Source organism: Corvus kubaryi, unplaced genomic scaffold, assembly GCF_017639235.1.
Source record: "Corvus kubaryi isolate FWS band 111438036 unplaced genomic scaffold, C.kubaryi_AGA036_p1.0 133, whole genome shotgun sequence".
Lineage (NCBI taxonomy): Eukaryota > Metazoa > Chordata > Aves > Passeriformes > Corvidae > Corvus > Corvus kubaryi.
This window is the reverse complement of record NW_024580667.1, coordinates 18,173,334-18,192,049: the sequence shown is the minus strand read 5'-3', so window position 1 is coordinate 18,192,049 and position 18,716 is coordinate 18,173,334. Positions and strand designations below refer to the sequence as shown.

Genomic DNA, 18,716 nt, shown 5'->3' with positions numbered 1-18,716 from the left:
GTTTAAATTAAGTGTGCATACATTATGCATGTCTTGATGATTTATGTTCAGTTGTACACAAATGGAAGTATTAAGGATAAATATAGCTTCTGTATTAAAAAGACTACTCCTTTTTTCCAAAATCATTTACAGTTCCCACACTGAATGTGATATGACACCACATCAAATGTGGTAGAACTTTTCAAGATTTCATCACTTTTTTTAATCAAAGAAAAGTTAACATTACCACTCAGAGCTTTGTCAGGTTGATTAGATTTCTAACCAATTCCAAGATAATCCATTAAGTTCATAAAAACAAATCCAAGAAACCTTAGCAGCCTCTGAACACTAAAAGCACTCAACAAAACAAAACAATCTCACTTAGAAAAAGAAGCTGCTGTTTGTTGACTTAAGTAACAAAATTATCTAAAAATATTTTTTATGTAATCTGGTTTGCTACAACAATTGCAAGCCCATCACTGGTGCTATTAATTATATACACATTCTCTCAATCCTCAGATGAAGTCAGGATTGCTGCTGTGAAGGTGACAGTGTGACAGAGGTGATGTCATGCACTGCTTGATTTAATTGCCATGAATGCTTTAACTTGGTTAGCCCTGAACAGGCAGTTGGACTAGAGAACATTTGTACATCCCTTCCAACTGAAATAGTTTTGTTCTGTTCTTTCTATTCTGTTCTATTCTATTCTATTTCTATTCTATTCCATTTCTGAATCTCATGAAACTATGGAAACACAGCTCTCAGATCAACCTCCTTCTTTATTTGTTATGACATACTGTTTAAAAATGCTATCTGCAATGATATGTTATCCTTTCTCCAAGCTACAAAAGTAGAGGTGGAAACTACCGGCCTACCCCCACTTTAGAAGGCAATGTCTATAAATAAAGAATTTTATCTTCTCATCTTATTGCTCCCTAAAAAGTATCAGAGATCCTTCTGGTTAGAGAGACTTCCTATTCATCAAATCATTACTCTCATTTTAGTCTGGACACATGCACGACCACAGAAAGAATGTAAGTTCTAAATTTTACATAATTCAAAAACTGCATCAACTGTGTTGCTGATTTCCTGATGAAAGTATGTTTGGGTTGCAGTCCTTTAGAACTTGATGTAAAGGCCAAATGTTTGATATCAGCCAAACAGGAAGCACCATTCTGAGTTTGCAGCTAATTGGCTGATCTTTAGGGGTTACAGGCTCACTGAGCCCAGCATGGACTCACTAGAGTTTCCTACCATTAAAACAAAAACAGCAAGGAAAAGAAAAGATAGCATGGTAGGAAGTCTGTTTAACTGTCAAGGGCACAACATGAATCAAGGAAGCAATAGTTAAGCAAACTAGACTGCTGGTTGAATGGAACTGTTAAGGAAAAAAAGAAAAATTTGGAGTGAGTTGCCATTGAAATTTGAACTGTTTTCCTTTCTTCTCTTTTTGTGCTTTCTGACTGGCTTCATTTGGTACTAAAATTGAGGTATGAAATTATCTCCTCATGGCTGCAAGAGACAGTCAACTTTCTTCAACTGGAAAATAGCTTGCACATCACATTCTGCACTGGCTGAACAGAAGATGCAACAACTAAATCCCAGTTACCGTGAAAACAACCCAGGAATGGAAAATGTCCAAAAGGTATATACACAGCCACACAATCCTTAAAGATCTGTGCTTTGTGATAATGATGATGAGCCAAAACCCAGAGACTACAGAGAAAGAATAACAGTAGTTTCATAATCCTGACATGATTATAGCAACTGTTGTATAATTTGGAGTTCAGTTTTCTCACTCTGTATATATTCTAGGTTTATGCAAAAGCACACCTATATATGTCTAGGTAAATATACATATGCATGGTTTTCTTCTGTTCTGCTTGTCATTCCCTCATCTTCTGACTATGCACTTCCCTGCAACTTAGAAATGTTCAAAATGCATTTGCAGAAACAGAAAGCCTACTACATTACTCTTGTAGATAACAATGTCTGTACTCTGACAGAAATATTTAGAAAAGCAGCACAGTGGCAGGCCTGTCATTTTGTAAGTGTCATCTTGGATTAATTTTTCTCCACTGAATCAAAATTACCATTCCTTAAGATTCTTCCAGAACTAAAAATAAATCTGTGAAAAACTCTCAAATAGTTACCGGAAAATTCCATATTGGAAATGGATGTAGTCTCTTCTTAGATGACATTTGTATTTTGACCACAGCCTGATGTATTGAAGCTTGTCTGTCAGTCTGGCATACTGAAATAGCCAAAATTCAGTCTTCAGCCACTAATATCTCAGAGCTATTGTACACAAGCCTGTGCCATGGTTTAACCCCAGCTGGACACTAAGTACCACACAGCTTCTCTCTGTGTGTGTGTGTCCTCCCTGGTGGGATGAGAAGAAGAATCATGAAAAAAAGTAACTTGTGGGTTGAGATAAGAACAGATTAATAATCAAAACAAAGTAATAATGATAATAATAATACTACCAGTTTTAAAACGAAAGGGAGAGTGGGAGGGACAGATAAAACCTAAGAAGAGTGATGCACAATAGAATTGCTCACCACCTGTTGACTGATGCCTAGCCCATCCTCAAGCCACAATTGGTCCCTCTCCTGGGTAACAACTCCCGTTTATATACTGGGCATGATGTGCTATGGCATGGAATATCCCTTTGGCCAGTTTAGATAAGCTGTCCTGACCATGCTCCCTCCTTGCTTATTGTGCACTTATTCACTGGCAGAGCACGAGAAAATGAAAAATCTTTAATTTGGGGCAAGCATTACTTAAACATCAGTGTGTCATCAACTTTATTCTTGTACTAAATCCAAAACACATCACTGCACCTGCTACTAAGTAGAAAATAAACTCTATCACAGCCAGAACCAGGACAGGTTTCTCACCTGTCAGACAAAGAACTGCTTTACAAATTAAATAGTCATTTAAATTCCACACTATCCTTAATCTTCACTGATATACCTGTCACTTACTTGATTTAGGAATTTACAGAGCTATCGTCTTTGGCAAGACCACATGCACAGCTCATCCAGAAACAAGTGCCACTTGTGACTTGCCACAGAAACAAGTCACTTTTTCAAACATCATTGGTCACTGTTTAGCATTGCTCTCCACCAAATCAAATTTCAATCCAATTTTTTGGACGAGCTTTAGAAATTGATTGAAAAACAGAACCTCACACATTTACTAAATGTCAAAAGATGGCCAGAGACATGGCACTTTGGAGTCATCTTACACCATTAATATGACAATTAACTTTCACTTTCCTGTATTTACCTGTAACCATCTGAAAGATCAGTTTAGACAGAGAACAAGGGAAACTCAAAATGTTACCACAATCTTACGTCTTGCACAACACATGCAAGGAACCCATTTTTAATTAAAGAACATTAAGTGACTGTAAAATAAATCTGCAATCCATTAATAAACATCCTCAGAAGATACAGAAAGACAGAATGAGATTTAAAAATCTGGTTCACTGGAGAACAGTTTCTAAAGAAACTAAATAGTAAGTAACTGGAGCCATTTTCCTCTAGCTTATTAGCTGTCATCAACTTGGTTTCCCAAAATTCATGGCAATTCAGCTTGTATCTCGTATCTTGTGACCAAGTAAGTACAGATCACATCACTTTAGTGACCAAAGATGCCTTTGCTCTCTACAATGGCCACTGAGCATAAAGTATTCTAGTTCACATCAATTCTACTTTAGAATATAGACTGAAAAAGTTATCACATGTATTTAGTTGAACTGAAAAGATAATCAGTTGAACAATTTTGGTGATGACAAAAATGCTTACTTGTTTTTCCTAGCACTAATTTTGCTTGTTTCATCCATAATAGTCCAGCTTCAGTGAGCCTAAAATTCACTTTTGAAGGCAGGAACAGTACAAAACTTCATGTTTCCTTTGGCTAATCTGTTTCATCACCTTTGTAACTCTGTTCAAGCCAGCTCAGCCACATTATCACAATCTTCAGCAGGCACAGAGTATCCACTTAATAGCATCAATTACTCATGTTGTTTCTTTACAGCAACTCTTCTTTGTGTCACCTAACACTTTACCTGGTCTGTTCATCTGGCATTTTCTAAACCCAGATAAGGATTTTTTATTTGGCTTGCAAAAGATATATTTGAAAAGTCAGTCCCAGAAGCTTGAGATGAAAAACAAAAAACACATCCATCCAACTTTCTTATTTTTCTGGGAAATTTAACTAGGCTTACAGTTTCAAGTGGATCTATAAGTGAGAGAGATGCAATTTGAAAAATCTTGTACATAAAAGACATTAGAGAGATAACTAAATTAGAAAGACAACTAAGTTGGACACACAATGTACTAAAGTTTTTAAGCTGCTGAAAAAATCACAGCTATTATTTTTGCTGCTTGTTATTTATTCGTAACATATCACATATTTTTAACCTTTATCCTCTTAATGCATTATGAAACTAGATATAAAAAAGCTTCTAAAAATTAAAACATTAATGTGCTGTAGAAATTGTCAGAACACATGAGCACACATTCAAAGAGAAAAAATAACTGTTAAACGTACTTTGACATGCAGTTATTTCACTTCTAATACTTTTTTATAGTCCTTTCTTCCTATTTTTTTTCCCTTCATAAATTATTGATATTTGCTCCAGAAAGTTTAACATTGCACATAAAGTTAGCAGCAATCCTAGCTTTAGGTACTGATAGTGTTGCATGGCTGAGGATTTCTCCCTAAGCATTTCAAATCTAAATGCAATTGAATACAAAATTATGCATTCACGCTACAGGTAAGATTCATCCTCTTGCTTATCTTGAGTTACCTCATTGAAGCTACTCACTTGGGCATCCTGCACAATCACTGTTAAAAGACACGTATCTTGAGAAGGTAAGGAAACTCACCTGTCTTAGGATAACCTGAAAAATCCTCCTTCTCCACTGACACACTCAGACACTGTACTTGAATTACAATTTTCAGGTTAGGCGAGATCAACCCCAACAGAAAGAACCCATGGGCCCACATACTTCTAAAGGTGCAGGCAAAGGCATCTATGCTTCACAAAGTCAGACTATGCTTATGGTCAGGTAAAACACAGCTGCCAACAACAATTATAAAGAATGTTTAGTTTACTAAACAGAATCAATGCACATGTATCTAGTCCTTTTTTTTCTTTTAAAACATGAAAAAAAGCTTTTCTCCAAGTAAATAGTGAAAAAAAAATCTGTCAACTTTAATACGTAAAATATCCTTTTAAACAGGTAAATAAAGAGGTGGATTTAGGTAAATTTTCTAAAACAAGAGCAACAAAACAATCTGTAAGATCAGCTGCTTTGTGGAAGGCAGACTACAAACTTCTACCTTGATCAGCATTTAAATAATTCCATAAAGAGTTTATAAATGCTGCAAAGAAACATACCTGGCATCAACTCAGCAGTGTGGAATATCTTCTCCTGCATCATTTTACTTTCATTCAATAATTCTTCTGTGGTTATTGGAAGACCTAGAACTTCTCGAATAGTCTCTGCTGCTTCTGGGGCTTGTTTACCCATAACCAAGGATTTCACATCCCAGTTATAGGTCTTTCCAAAACGCCCACAGATCTGTTCAAACACTACTGAATAGAGATGCTCAGTATCTGTAAAAAAAAAAAATAAAATAAATAAACCTATGTATAGACAGGTAGGCAGCTGGTCTTGCAAATAGACCACATAAATGGTCAGAGAATGAACTGCCAGGACCCAGAGGGCACATAGCAAAGTGGATAAAATTACTCCCTTTATTTGCAGGAGGGAACTAATCCTTCTACAATCACCTCAGAGGTACCCAGGTTTTTCAAGCTGTCATTTCTGCATTAAGAAAAGGTAAATTAGGGTCTTAACAAATAACTATCTGGACCTGCTCTTTCATCACCTTTCTTTACTATCCAAGTTAGCAAGCAGTGTCTTGATTAAAATACCCTATTTAGGCTTTCCATGAGAAAGAAAAGAAAGGAAGGAAGGAAATCTGGTACTTGGGGGGGATGTCATTACATATTCCATGTAAATTGAAAAAAGAAAAAAGATTTAATTATTTAAGAGTGTCTTTGAGCGGAAGCTTCTGAGTGCCTTCAAAGACATTACAGTCATTATTACAGTGCTGCTGGCACCACTGTATTTACAAGGGATTACTCAAGCAAAACACACTCACTTATATTTCCAGGAGATTTCAGACAAGAGTAAACTTCAGATTGAATTTTGGCAGTGATCCTATCAGCTTATATGTCAAAGGTGGTTTTAGGTTTAAAGCTATTTTTTTTTAATACAAACAAACAATTCTACCTTTCCTCCCCTCCTCCCCCAACAAATTTTTGAAAAAGAAGGTCATTAACATTTAATTTAACACTAATATGGGGACAAAAAGTACTTTCAGCTCTTGTCCTCATTTCAGCAAAGACCTCGAACACTGGCTTTTCTACCAGTCTATCTTTTTAAACAGTCTCCTCTGAAAAGTCAGCTACTGCTGTTAACCATGCTTTAATTTCCTTCTAATGCATGTCTCTGCCTTCTGTGTCTCTAAAGATATATTTATTATTATCACTTTAGCAATGAAAGGCAAAAGCAAGGAAATAAACTATTTAGAGAAACTAGGGACTTCACTTATCAACATGGCCTATGTCACGTAAAAATTTTTTTAATGGAGATAATAGAGTAGTGAAATTATTCATGTGTATATTGTCTCACTTTCTGAATACATCAGAATTATGCAGGAGTGATTAAACTTTAAGCTTTAACAAAGATACTGTGAAGAAAACAGTCTGAAGAAAGAGGCATAGAGCCCATGACTACAGCACATGCCAAGACCTTCCCCGCAGTTAGACAAATACTCCCTGCTTCACCACAGTAATCTGTTGTCCTGAGATCAGCAGACAATTCTGATCTGAAAGCAAATGAGAAACACAGGGGCCATTTCACCATCATATGAACTTGCAGTACAGAATACATTTTCTGCCACCTGCCAGAGTGCTTTAGTCTACGTCTCCCTTCGGTAACTAGAGGAGATCTTGAGCCAAAAGATCAGATAAAGACTCAACATACTTGTCTGGAGTATTTAACAGAGCAGCAAAGGGTTCACAAAAACCTCTCACCTTAAAAATAGAGGCAAAAAAAACCCCCACCTGTACTACTCTTTGTAAATGCTCCTTAAACAACTACACCTAAGGGAAAAATATTACAAGTGATCTTGGAGACCCTTCAAACACACAGGAAAAGTGTCACAGCAGAAACACAGGCAAATGGACTCTGAAAAGTATTAAGCTGGCTAACATGAGGAAGGAGAAAAGAAAAAAGAACAACAACAAAAATTCCTCCAGTTTGCTTGAAAATGCCAGGTGGTACTCTCTGCAAGCTAGGAAGGTAAACTAAGAATACGATTTTTAAAATTCACAGGTCTCACTTTCCTTTTTGTTTTAATAAACTAGTTTTTCTTCTATATCTCAGACTCACCAGGTGATGGACATAAAATTCTTACCCAAAGTTTAAATTTGAAACTGAAAATCAGTCCTCATCCTATTAAATAGTACATAGCAAGCTAAGCAGAATTAAAACAAAGCAAGGAAACAAAAAATTCTAGAACATGAAAATTTTCCTATGGGTCTCTAATATAATTACATGTTAATCTATTTGAAAGTGAAAGGTTCAACTTTATAGCTAAATATACTACTTTAAATAGTCTCCCATATTTTAAATATTACATAGCTGACTTGTGAATGAAATTTTATTTATTTTCCTTAAAAGAAGCTTAATGATGTCCAGATTGCAGACCTAAAAACAGTCTTTTATGCAATGTTCCAGTTTGTCAATAGAAGAGCACTCATGAACAAATTTGAGTCAAACCTATTAAAACAATTGCTTACTTATTCATACTGTGCTATAACATAGTTTTCTACGTGCTGAGAAACAAAACAAAACGCAAACCAAACAAACGAGAATACTCCCAAATTAGTCAACACATTTGTATCCTACATTTAATTTAAATATACCTAAGTCCTACAAAGCAATGTGTATGTTTGGACAAGCAGAATGCCAGAGAGTCTTCTTTCCTTCCCTCCCCTGATTAATTATAGTTAAAAGACTTGGCTTACAAAACCTTTAACTTTTCTTTCAAAGAGATCATTGTCACTCTACCTTAAGTCATAGCATGTGGACTCTGGACATTGACGTAGTTGCAATGAAAATTAACATAATTTCAAGATTCATGACCTCTTGTAGGATTCTCTATATTTGTATTGCTTGAAAATCAACATGATTTTAATTTTCATGAGTAGATGACAAAAGCATGGATGTGGACATTTCACTTGCTCAAACAGATATATTTCACTACAGTACATGAATAAAATCTGAAATCTGAGGAAAAAATTATGCATATATACACTGGAATCTGAGAAGGTCACTGCTGATAAATCTGCATTTCCTACATACATGTATAACAGATAAGGACATTTTTCTTTTAATCGAAGACAAAGGAAGATCTATATGTTCCCCTTATAATTAAAGAGCAGTAAATAAATACTAAATAATGATACAACTTCAAGATTCCTATCGGAAAGGAGCAATCTCAAAAAAAAGGCAGGCTAACTTTTTCACCATTGTAACAAGAAAGAAACCACACACAGTTCAAAGGATTGATCCGAGTTTAAATAGTGAAGCATAATTTCATACTGCTATAAATCTACTATATAAAAGAAATTATATCTAACTTCCACACATGAATAAAACCCATTGATGAAATGAAACAAGCAAGAGGAATTAAAAGTTCAACTCAAGTGCCTAATTATAGGCCCCTACTGTTATTTACTCTGGTATGCCTAAGACATCCACACATATCTAATGTTAAAAAGGTAATTTAGGCAAGACTCACACTTCATGGCATGAGCAGGCAGATGCCCTACAGCATCCCAAGTGTTTCACACTCACACACACATTTCAGCAAGTGAATCCAGCCCCAGCTGCTAGCCTCCATCAGGAATACAAGCTGTGAACACAATAGGACATATGTGGTAGTGGCCCATTCTAATAATGGGAAGGAAAAGCAAGAATTCTTAGCTCCTGCAATTTCCAGTAAATGTATACGCTTTCAAAATACTCTTTTTATTTCTAGCTCTCATCTCTTGAAATATCTTTTACATGGACATTATCAGCACAACATACAGTCCATTTGCTCACTACATTTCACTGGGAATGAGTAACATTCATTCCCTAGCCACATATCATCTTCTAGTCATTTTTATAGTGACCCTTCTTCTATATAAAAGCATAGTCAGCTCCACTGGTGTTGTTTACAGCGTGCAAAAGCCAGTCACAATAAATACAAATAAAGTGACAAGAATGACAGAGGCATTGGATTACTCAATTTGTGATCTGGCACAAAAATATGCTGACATGTATCCAGAAAGACCTACAGGTCACTCGGCAACCCATCACAGTGAATATCTGGAGTGCATGATCTGCTCAAATCAGTGCAGAGTCTCAACTAGATGTGCAGATCTGCCTAGGCTGGGGGTACAGCAAACATCAAAACAATATGTAAGCCTCATCTTTATCACTTACTTACACATAAAGACAACTTAAGACAGAAAATTATGACTTCATGAATACAGAACTTCGTTTTTCTAGAAGATTACACACCTTCAAATTTAATATTATGTTATTGTTATTCTAAAATAATCTCTAGTTCATCAAGGAGATGAGATTAGTAGGCGTGAAACATCCTTTTAGCCATAGCTCATCTTAATCATTAGTTTTGAGTTCATTATTTGAATAACCCATCTCAATTTTGCATTATGCTTCCCAGATGAAATACAGCTATGATTTATCCATCCTTCTGCTAGGACCCTAAACCATCTTAAATAGAGTTTTAATTGTGTCCATTCAATATATTTCAGTAATTCAAAATCAGACCCTGGACAACTAAACTCTGCAGGATTTGATTTTTTTTTTTTTTTTAAGGGATAGAAAAGCGGTAAAAGAGAACAGTTTTAAGTTAAGCAACAGGTTCCTTGTGTCCATACCTGTGAGGCAAATTTCTACGCAAATGTAGAAGAGAATAATTTTCAGTATTCAGTTTAGCCAAATTTAAACACAGTCAGTAATTTTTACCAACATTTTGGCTGAGGACTGAGAAAAACTCTTAAGATTTTGTCACCATCAATACTGAATGAACACATAGGTGCCTATGATTTTGCTTTCCTATCAGTCTTCCACATTATTCCCATAATCTCTTTCGAGTATGCAACAGTGTAAAAAAACATACAAATTACTGCAACACTCAATTGGGGCACAAGAGATAAATATAATTATAAACCAGAATATAATTATAGAAGTGTGAATATTTCCCCTGCTTTTTGCAACTCATTTGGTGGCATTTAGCACAGTATAAACTGTTAACTTGCGAACAAATCTATACAAGAGCTGAAATGGGGGCAGTTGGGACTAGATCAATCAAGATTAGATATTTCCTCTATATACAGAGTAGTAACATTCACATTTTCTCTCATTTCTGGGTTTAGATAAAACACAGGCCTTTGTGTGTTTATTCTCCCACTGTTCTCCCACTGTATCATTAAACAGTGTTAAAGAACATGGGACACAGCAATGGCAAAGCCAATTTTGACAGATTTCCCATCAGAAACACTAGCTTTGTCTAGTCCAGAGTATCACATACTCAGTCATTGATCCTCATACCCACCTATTTCAACATCAGCAAAATCATGTACTCACGGTTCTTCTTCCTCTCCCTCTTCCAAGCACACAAAAGATACGGCTGAGCAGCTCACTGACCAGTTGTGTCAAGTCTGTGAGACTCAGGAGTGAAGTAAATGCTGCAGCACTGCATGAAAGCCAGGGAATGGATGTCTTTCAGCAAATCTCTGTACGTAAAGAGATCTCTCATCAATCTTGCCATTCTACAACACCTCTCCCCACAGGCAGTACATGCTCTTAGCTCATTCAGTTACACAAATGAACCAATTCTTGAAATATGTGGATTTCAACAACTGAGGATGTGTGTATCAAACAGTGAGCCATTTACACATTTCCAAATGGTGTGTGGACTATCACAGATTTTAGGAAGCACCACTGGCAAAATGAAAGCCACATGGCTATCCACAAAGTTGCAAGATTCTGCTGGTGGTTTTCCTGGTAAAAACCAGGAAAAGAAAAAAATGGGAAACCAACGGCCTCTGAACAGCAAACTTAGAATAGATCAAGGAACATTCTCTCAAGAGAAAGAAGAAGCCAAGGTATTACTATCCACAATTTAGAAATTACATCTCCATCTCAAAAAAGATCCAAAAAACCCACAAAACACAAAACCAAAAATGGTTGCTTAGGGACCAATAGTCTATGTCACTGAATGAAGGTTTGTGCATAACTCATTCACCATTCTTTTTACTTCCTCATTTCTTTCAGAGAGAATCTGAGACTTTCCTCTTACAGGATCAGCAGTGAAACAAGACAGATAAAACCAATATGAGCAATGCAAAACAGTAGTAAGCATACAACTGTCACTGAAACAGATCTGAAACTGCAAAAATTAGCTTAAACCACACAGAATCCATTAAGAATTAGAGCTGAAGCCTCCTGATTTAGCCAAGCAAACAGAAATAAAGGAGATTTACTTTTTGTTTAATAAACAATCTATAGTAGACAACTATCTTGAAATTTGTGTCAAAAGGTCAGTCTTGCACTTTCCCCTCAACATCCTCCCATTCACACTTTCATTACTATGAAAGCTAGTTTAAAAATGCATGACTATGGTTACCCATGATGGCTAATAGGAGAAAAAACCAGCAGTTTAACAGCTGACCTCAAAATTACTTACAGCAGCCCAGTAAAAGTAGGGATGAAGGTGGCAGGCAACAGAAATTACCTTTTGCACAATAGCCTATTACAGCACTAGCCCAGAAAACAAAACTCAGTCTTTCGATTCATCCGAAGGGCCTGAGACTGTTTTTCTAACATACCCTGACATTTGTGATGCTATTATGTTATATACGTATATACACTTTCGTACAGATAAACCATTTATATGCTTGTACATATATATATATAGAAGACATACAGGCAAATATTTTTATATATTTACTTTTATATGGTGTATGTATAGAACTGTGTTTTACAGACAAAAGTGTCTTTTCAAGAATAAAATTCAGGATGAGTACTAGCCAGTGAATACAAATCAACCTGGAGCCTCTTGACTTAACAGCTCATATTAAAGGAATGCGGTTCAAAATGCTTAGCACTGAAAATACATAAGGAAAAGGAATGTGCTATTCTTTACTGTTGTATTCCCCCACTCCTTCCATGAACTTGTTTAGGAAGAAAAATGAAATCTGCATTTATCATCTTAGACACACCCACTTCACTGCCACAGGAGGAAATAAGCACTGTTTCCACACATGCCCAACTGAAATATTTGAGCCATGCCTAAACAGCAAGGCTGATGTACCCAACCAGGAAGACTGAACCTAAAGGCAGTCTGCACCACCAAACCAAGGGAAATGCTGCTGCTGTATTCACGTCTTGTACCTTTCCACTGATCTTCATCATAACCAGCACCACTTAAATTCATCTTATTGTTCCGTGGAAGTTAAAGGAAGTTGAAGCATCTATTAAAATAAACATCAAGCACCAAATAATGGCTACTTTAAAATCATACGCTAGTTATAAAGAGCAAGTTATTCAGTAAACCATTTTACATGATTGATAAACCATAACTTCCAAAGAAAAAAATTATTATAATTGCTGAAAATTAAAATTACTGCTTCAAAGTTAATTGAGTAATGATTTGTAAATCATTATACTTTTGATTAGCACTTAGAAAAACTCACTGAAAAGATCCATTATTCATTTTAGTAAGGAGCAAGTATAAGTATATTCTGGAGCTTTAATTTTTGCAAACCTGCTTCTTTTTTTCTGTTGTACTTGAATATTAATATAAGTACACTCCAAGGTAAATGAACATGTTACATTGTGATTACTTTACTAAGTCCAAAGAAACATGCTGCCACTGGCTAACTCAGTGCTGTTAGTCTGTTTGCCCTTCTCTGATGTGAAACATCCTACCATGAATTCAAGTTATTGCTAACAGGTTTAAACATAAAGTAAGTTTGATGCTCAAACAATAGCAGCTGCATGAAACTGTTCCCAAATGAGAATCATGTACTTGCCCGTTTGGGCTTACATTATTGGAGAATTCTTCAATGGCAGCTACAGAGGAAGCCAATTTCTCATTTTACATGCAGAGAAACATGGTACGTCTATGGGGAGAGGAAGAAGCTTCTGAACAAATTCAAAAGGCTTTTAGTTTATGTTAATATAGCAGACATATCTTAATGCTATCTTGTATTCACATATACCTCTTATCCTTTTTTTTTAATGCCACAGGGATGAGAAAGAAACAGTTCACGAATAAAGCATGCAAACTCTTCCAATGTGGAGCTGTAAACAAATAATCTGGTATCAATGCAAAATAGCACATGAAAACATAAAGAGAAATCTTCTATTTCAATTCCAGACCACATGGGAATCCAACGTTGAAATATAAAGGCAATATACATAACTTAATACAAAATATTCTAAAACTGTACTTATTAAGCATTATCTATTTGACAGCATATAATTTCTTTAACAATAGAAAATCTATTGATTCATAGAAACTGCCTGATATACTTTCTTAGGCTCTCATACAGGGCCTTAACCATTAAAGACAGAACTATGCAAACAGCAGTTGATATGGTGCATGCAAAACCCTCCTTGTTGGGTGGAAATCTACAGTTAACAGACAGCTTCTTAAAACGTGTATGGGGAGACTCAAGTCAGGCAACAGTTACACTGCCATGAGTATATGAGCTATTATACCATGGAAATTTATACAAGCAATGTTCTCAACCAAAGGAGCAATTACCAGCTCTGAACACACTATCAGCTTACAACATGTTCATAAGGAAGTTAGCCTTTCACCAAGGGGGTACCTCCTCTTCTTCAGATGTTGCTGATAACACAGAGCAGCAGTTCACTGGCCCAAGGAATGCAAAACAAGGTTTAAAAAGTTGTTTTGAAATGAGATGTTCCAAGGCACTTGTATAAAACCACGACCACACAAGGTAGCCGAAACCACAAGGGTCACTGTGTTATCAAAGTCAGCAGAAGAATAGCTAATTGTATCTTCCTAATTAATAGTCTAGTGGGTTGACCCTGGCTGAGCCAGGTATCCTCCCAAGCCCCAAGCTGCTCTGTCATCCCCCTCCTCAGCTGGACAGGGAAAGAAAATATAATAAAAGATTCATGGGTCGAGATAAGGGCAGGGAGAGATCACCCACTAGTTACCATCACTGGCAAAACACACACAATTTGGGGAAATTATATCAGAGTAGGGGAATAAGAAATAACACCAAATCTTAAAAAAACCTTCCCCTACACCCATCCCTTCTTCCTGGGCTTAGCTTTATTCCCAAGTTCTCTACCTCCTATCCTGCAGCAGCACAGCTGAACAGGGAAGAAGGGTTGTGGGCAGTTCATCACATATCTCTGCTGCTCCTTCCTCTGCAGAAGTAGGACTCCTCCAGCACCTGGAGCATGTCCTCCCCCTCCTTCTTCAACAACCTCGATGCCTGCAGACCTGTTTCTCTCACATATTCTAGCTCCTCTGTCCTGGCTGCTGTTGCTCAGCAGGTTTTCTTCACCTTCTGTTATCCCAAAGGTGCTTCCACTGTCACTGATGAGCTCAGCCTTGGCCAGCAGCAGGTCCCTCTTGGATCTGGCTGGCATAGGCTCAGATGGACATTGGGGAAGCTTCTGGCATCCTCTCACAGAAGCCACCCCTATTGCCCACCCTTCCACCCCACTGCTCCACTACCAAAGCCTTGCCACACAAAGCCAATACAAATATACACTTTCTATGGGAAGAGCTATTGATAAGAAACATAACCTTCCTTGAACAGATATCCATAGCTGTTCTGTTTAACCCACAACCTAAAAGAGCAACAATGGAAAAAAACAGTTATGAAAAGGGAAAAAAGGGTCAGGAAACTTTATTCCTTCCTCAAAAAGAAACATAACAAAATGAGTCCATACAGAAAATTGTCTTCTGCTCACCACAGGTCTCTCTCCTAGTACCAACTTCCTTATTCTCAGAAAGCTTTCATCTTTCTAGGAATATATACATATATTCTCAGAAAGAGAGATTATACATATATATATAAAGACTTGATCAAGTTGCAAATTCAAGATGTTTGACTTTCAGTGTTACATGTCTCTAAATCACTTTCTGTAATACTGTCAAAACCTCTGCTTCCTCAACAGAGGAAACATTTCAAAAGACAGAGTGACTTCAATAGAAAACAAAACCATTACTTTTCCACTGTGGCCTTGGACAATGTTCTAAACTTAATGGTGGCAATGTGTCAAACATACTACCACAGAGAAGGTGTAGAGAACTACAGATTAATAAAGATAATTTCTTCTGTCCACTCAAGAGTGCATAAAATTCTTGAGGTAAATCTGTTGATGGAGTAATTTCTCTGTGATGATAACACCAAGAACAGAAAATCAAACATCAACAAATAGCTTGATTTTCCAAGAGCAAGGACATTTCATCGTGGATGACTACCTACATACAAGAGCAAAGTGTCAGAAATACTGCAGAAGATCTAATCACAACAATTCTTTAATAGTTTTATACCAAGAACTCCTTACAAAAAAGAATCAGTGCTTTGAGATTCACAAGGCAAGTGTGATACAGCATATGGAAAATTGTGTTTTATGAGCTGCAATGACTGTTTGTTTGAAAACTGTAGAAGAAACTTCAAACACATTATATAAATACCAATAAAAGAAACTTCCAACATGATGTAACAGTGGACTTCCACACAGGTGAGCCACAGGCTTCTCTGAAGATGCATGACCACAGCCCTCACCTCCCATGTGGGGCTGAGGATCAGAGTAGAGGGTTATTCTCACAGAGTGCTGAAAAGCCTCACATGACAGCAAAAGTTGTCCTGGCTCCAGACTCAGCACTAAGCCAGAGGTAGGTCCTAAATGAGTCTTAGATCAGATACAGCCTGCAGCCCAGAGAAGGACCCCACAAAGCTAGAATTGATGACAAATGATGGTCTTTTTGTTTCCCAACACCATTGGTAAAAGCACAGAAATACTGGAAGACTGCAATTTGCTTTAGAATATAATCAGCTTGCTTATAATTTGCAGGATGAAATAAAACTTACACTTGGCCAGAGAAGCTTTTAACTAAGCCCCATCGAACTGAGAGATAGGTACGTAAATTGTAGAATGGTTTGGGTTGAAAGGGACCTTTCAAGTACCACCTATTCCAAACCCCCTGATGGTGCAGGGACGCCTTTCACTAGATCAGGTTGCTCATAGTCCCATCCAACACACAATGCTTTTGTGTTTCTGAGCTAAAATACCCTTCATACTCCAGAACCTGAACCACAGATGCTGCGCACCGAGAACACCTCATATGGCAAAAGAAACGTCTATTCACAGAAAATCAAGCCAGTCTGATACTCAAGTGCAGTCAGACTGTATCAGTACTAGGTCTTTGTAATAATATTCCCCAATAAACTGCCACTTACAGAGTTTAGTACACTATAACAGATTTTTAATAGCACTCATTTTCTTCATGAGTATTTACACACATTCTCAGTCCTGCTGCTGAAGAGCTGCATAATTTTTCCTCCCAGTATCTGAAATTTTGCTGAAAAGCTTTAGCCTCTCTGCATAGATGATTTAGTCTACCTAGTAATACTAGTACAGAAAACCATACTAAAAATAGATTGTTAGCTTTCATTAACTGAAAAATCTTACAAGAATATTTTAAGTTAGCCTTCTGTCATGAAAATTATTGTCCTTAATTTCTACCTCCCATCATATAAAATCTCTACTTAATATGGGAGATGCAGATTGATTATGAAGCCTGAAAAACAAATGCAAATATAAGGCATCAACTACAGTTCCTGTAAGACATGGAAGAGACACTTCAAAATTAAACATCTGATGCAAAATACCTGTGAAAGGATTTCAAATCACCTCAGTTTGAAACCACCCCAGGGACATTCATCTGAAAAAACTTCACCAACCTCTATGCTGTCGTAAGGATTTAAAAGTCGTGGCTGCCTGTCTCAAATGCTATTATCACCGAAGGACTTTGTCCATTGTAGCAAACTGTGTAAAGAAGCAATCACCCGTCTGCAACCACTGAAGGCGTCTCCCCCAAATACACCTGCACTGATTCCTGGAACTTGGACTGTAAATTAAGCCACCTGACAGGAATTTGAGAAAAGATAAAGGTGGTACTATTGTCTGAGTGTTATCTCAGATTAGAGGGAGGTAAACAAAGTTGGGGGAGAAGAATATATCACTGGTAATGGACAAGGAAAACCAACTGAGCAACACTGCTAAAATCAGCTCAGACTAAGTCTAGCAGGGGGAGATCAGAACCCACTGACTCAAAACACAGGAAGACTGAGCATGGGATTAATTAGCATTAGAAGTGAGGGAATCATTTAACAAATAGAGTAAGAGAACTATGACTTGAGCATTAATGCCTTTGTTTGGTGTTGGAGAATGATTAGAGGATCAGGGACATGGATTATTGATAAAGGGTACAAATTAATAACAGAACTGTACAAGAAAAAGCCTGCAAGCAAAGGCCTGCATGAGAAAAAACCTCCATGAGAAAATGCCTGTGTGAGAAACAGGCCTGAGAACTAAAAGGGAGTTTTTAGGAGGTACAGTGCTGTTCTGATAAAGATGTGCTGACCACGAGAAGGGAGGAAGATTTTTGATCTCTCAAGACAAAACATAAATAGAAGCTTGCCAAATGTAGTCTTTTATCTAACCCAATTATGTAGAAGTAAGAATGCACTTTTGTAAGTTTAAACCAATCAAGAACTGACAAGCATGTATACTGATACTATATAAGTGCCTCTGTATTGCTAATAAACGAAGCTTGCATTATCAATCATATTGATTGTCTGCATCTCTTCCCCCGCCGGAAAGTCAGCAGTTTGGTAAAATGTATAAATAGTGAAAAGTTTTCAACAACCTTGGGACCCTCACTACCAAGAAGCCCAAGGTAAAGAAGGACCAAGGGGATGCTGCTGGATCCATGGGTGGTGACTATACTCTGCCTTATCTGTCTGTCTCTCCCTCTCCTCTCTTTTCTATTTCTATCTCTCTCACATTTTAATGTTAAATAAAATTAGTACTATTGACTTGGGCATATGATCTTGCTTGCACCTTAGTTTGGATAGAGTCATCTCTCAATAATCAGATCTTAACAACTGCACACAATTATTTTACTGTAGTAGAAAAGACACAGACAACACTTAAAAGTTTGGCACAGATCAGGTACCTAAAGGCTGAAGTACTGGATCCAGTGTCTACTTTCAAGTAAAATATTTTAGCTTTTAAAGCTTTTCTAAGAGTGTCATTTCCTTGGCAAAGGGGAGATGATCAAGAAATCTTAACTCCCATGCTTGGGTCAAACTGACCTTGTATTATTTTAGCAAGTTATGACAACTTTAAACTAGCCTAAGGTCTTCAAACTTCAAAATCCATTCAACCTAAACACTACTATCTCTTGTTTAAAACAGAGGAAGAAGAATAAAATAGTATCAGGGACGTTTTATAAGGAGACTTAAAACTTATTCACACTACAATCCTGAAAGAATACTGTAATTACAA

At 36.9% G+C, this 18,716-nt stretch overlaps 1 protein-coding gene across 6 annotated transcripts in view; it reads right to left on the bottom strand.

The window, feature by feature from the left end:
- LOC121669397 (pseudouridine 5'-phosphatase) overlaps positions 1-18,716 on the bottom strand; it is a 69,144-nt gene that overhangs the window by 36,642 nt on the left and 13,786 nt on the right. For 3 of the 6 annotated variants that reach the window (XM_042038264.1, XM_042038253.1, XM_042038275.1), the window contains exon 2: positions 5,393-5,611. In XM_042038264.1, coding sequence (XP_041894198.1) covers positions 5,393-5,611 — 219 coding nt within the window. Of the gene's footprint in view, positions 1-5,392; positions 5,612-8,871; positions 10,650-10,698; positions 10,880-18,716 lie in introns of those variants that run through there. The other 3 variants (XM_042038295.1, XM_042038284.1, XM_042038303.1) reach the window with 3 other exon arrangements.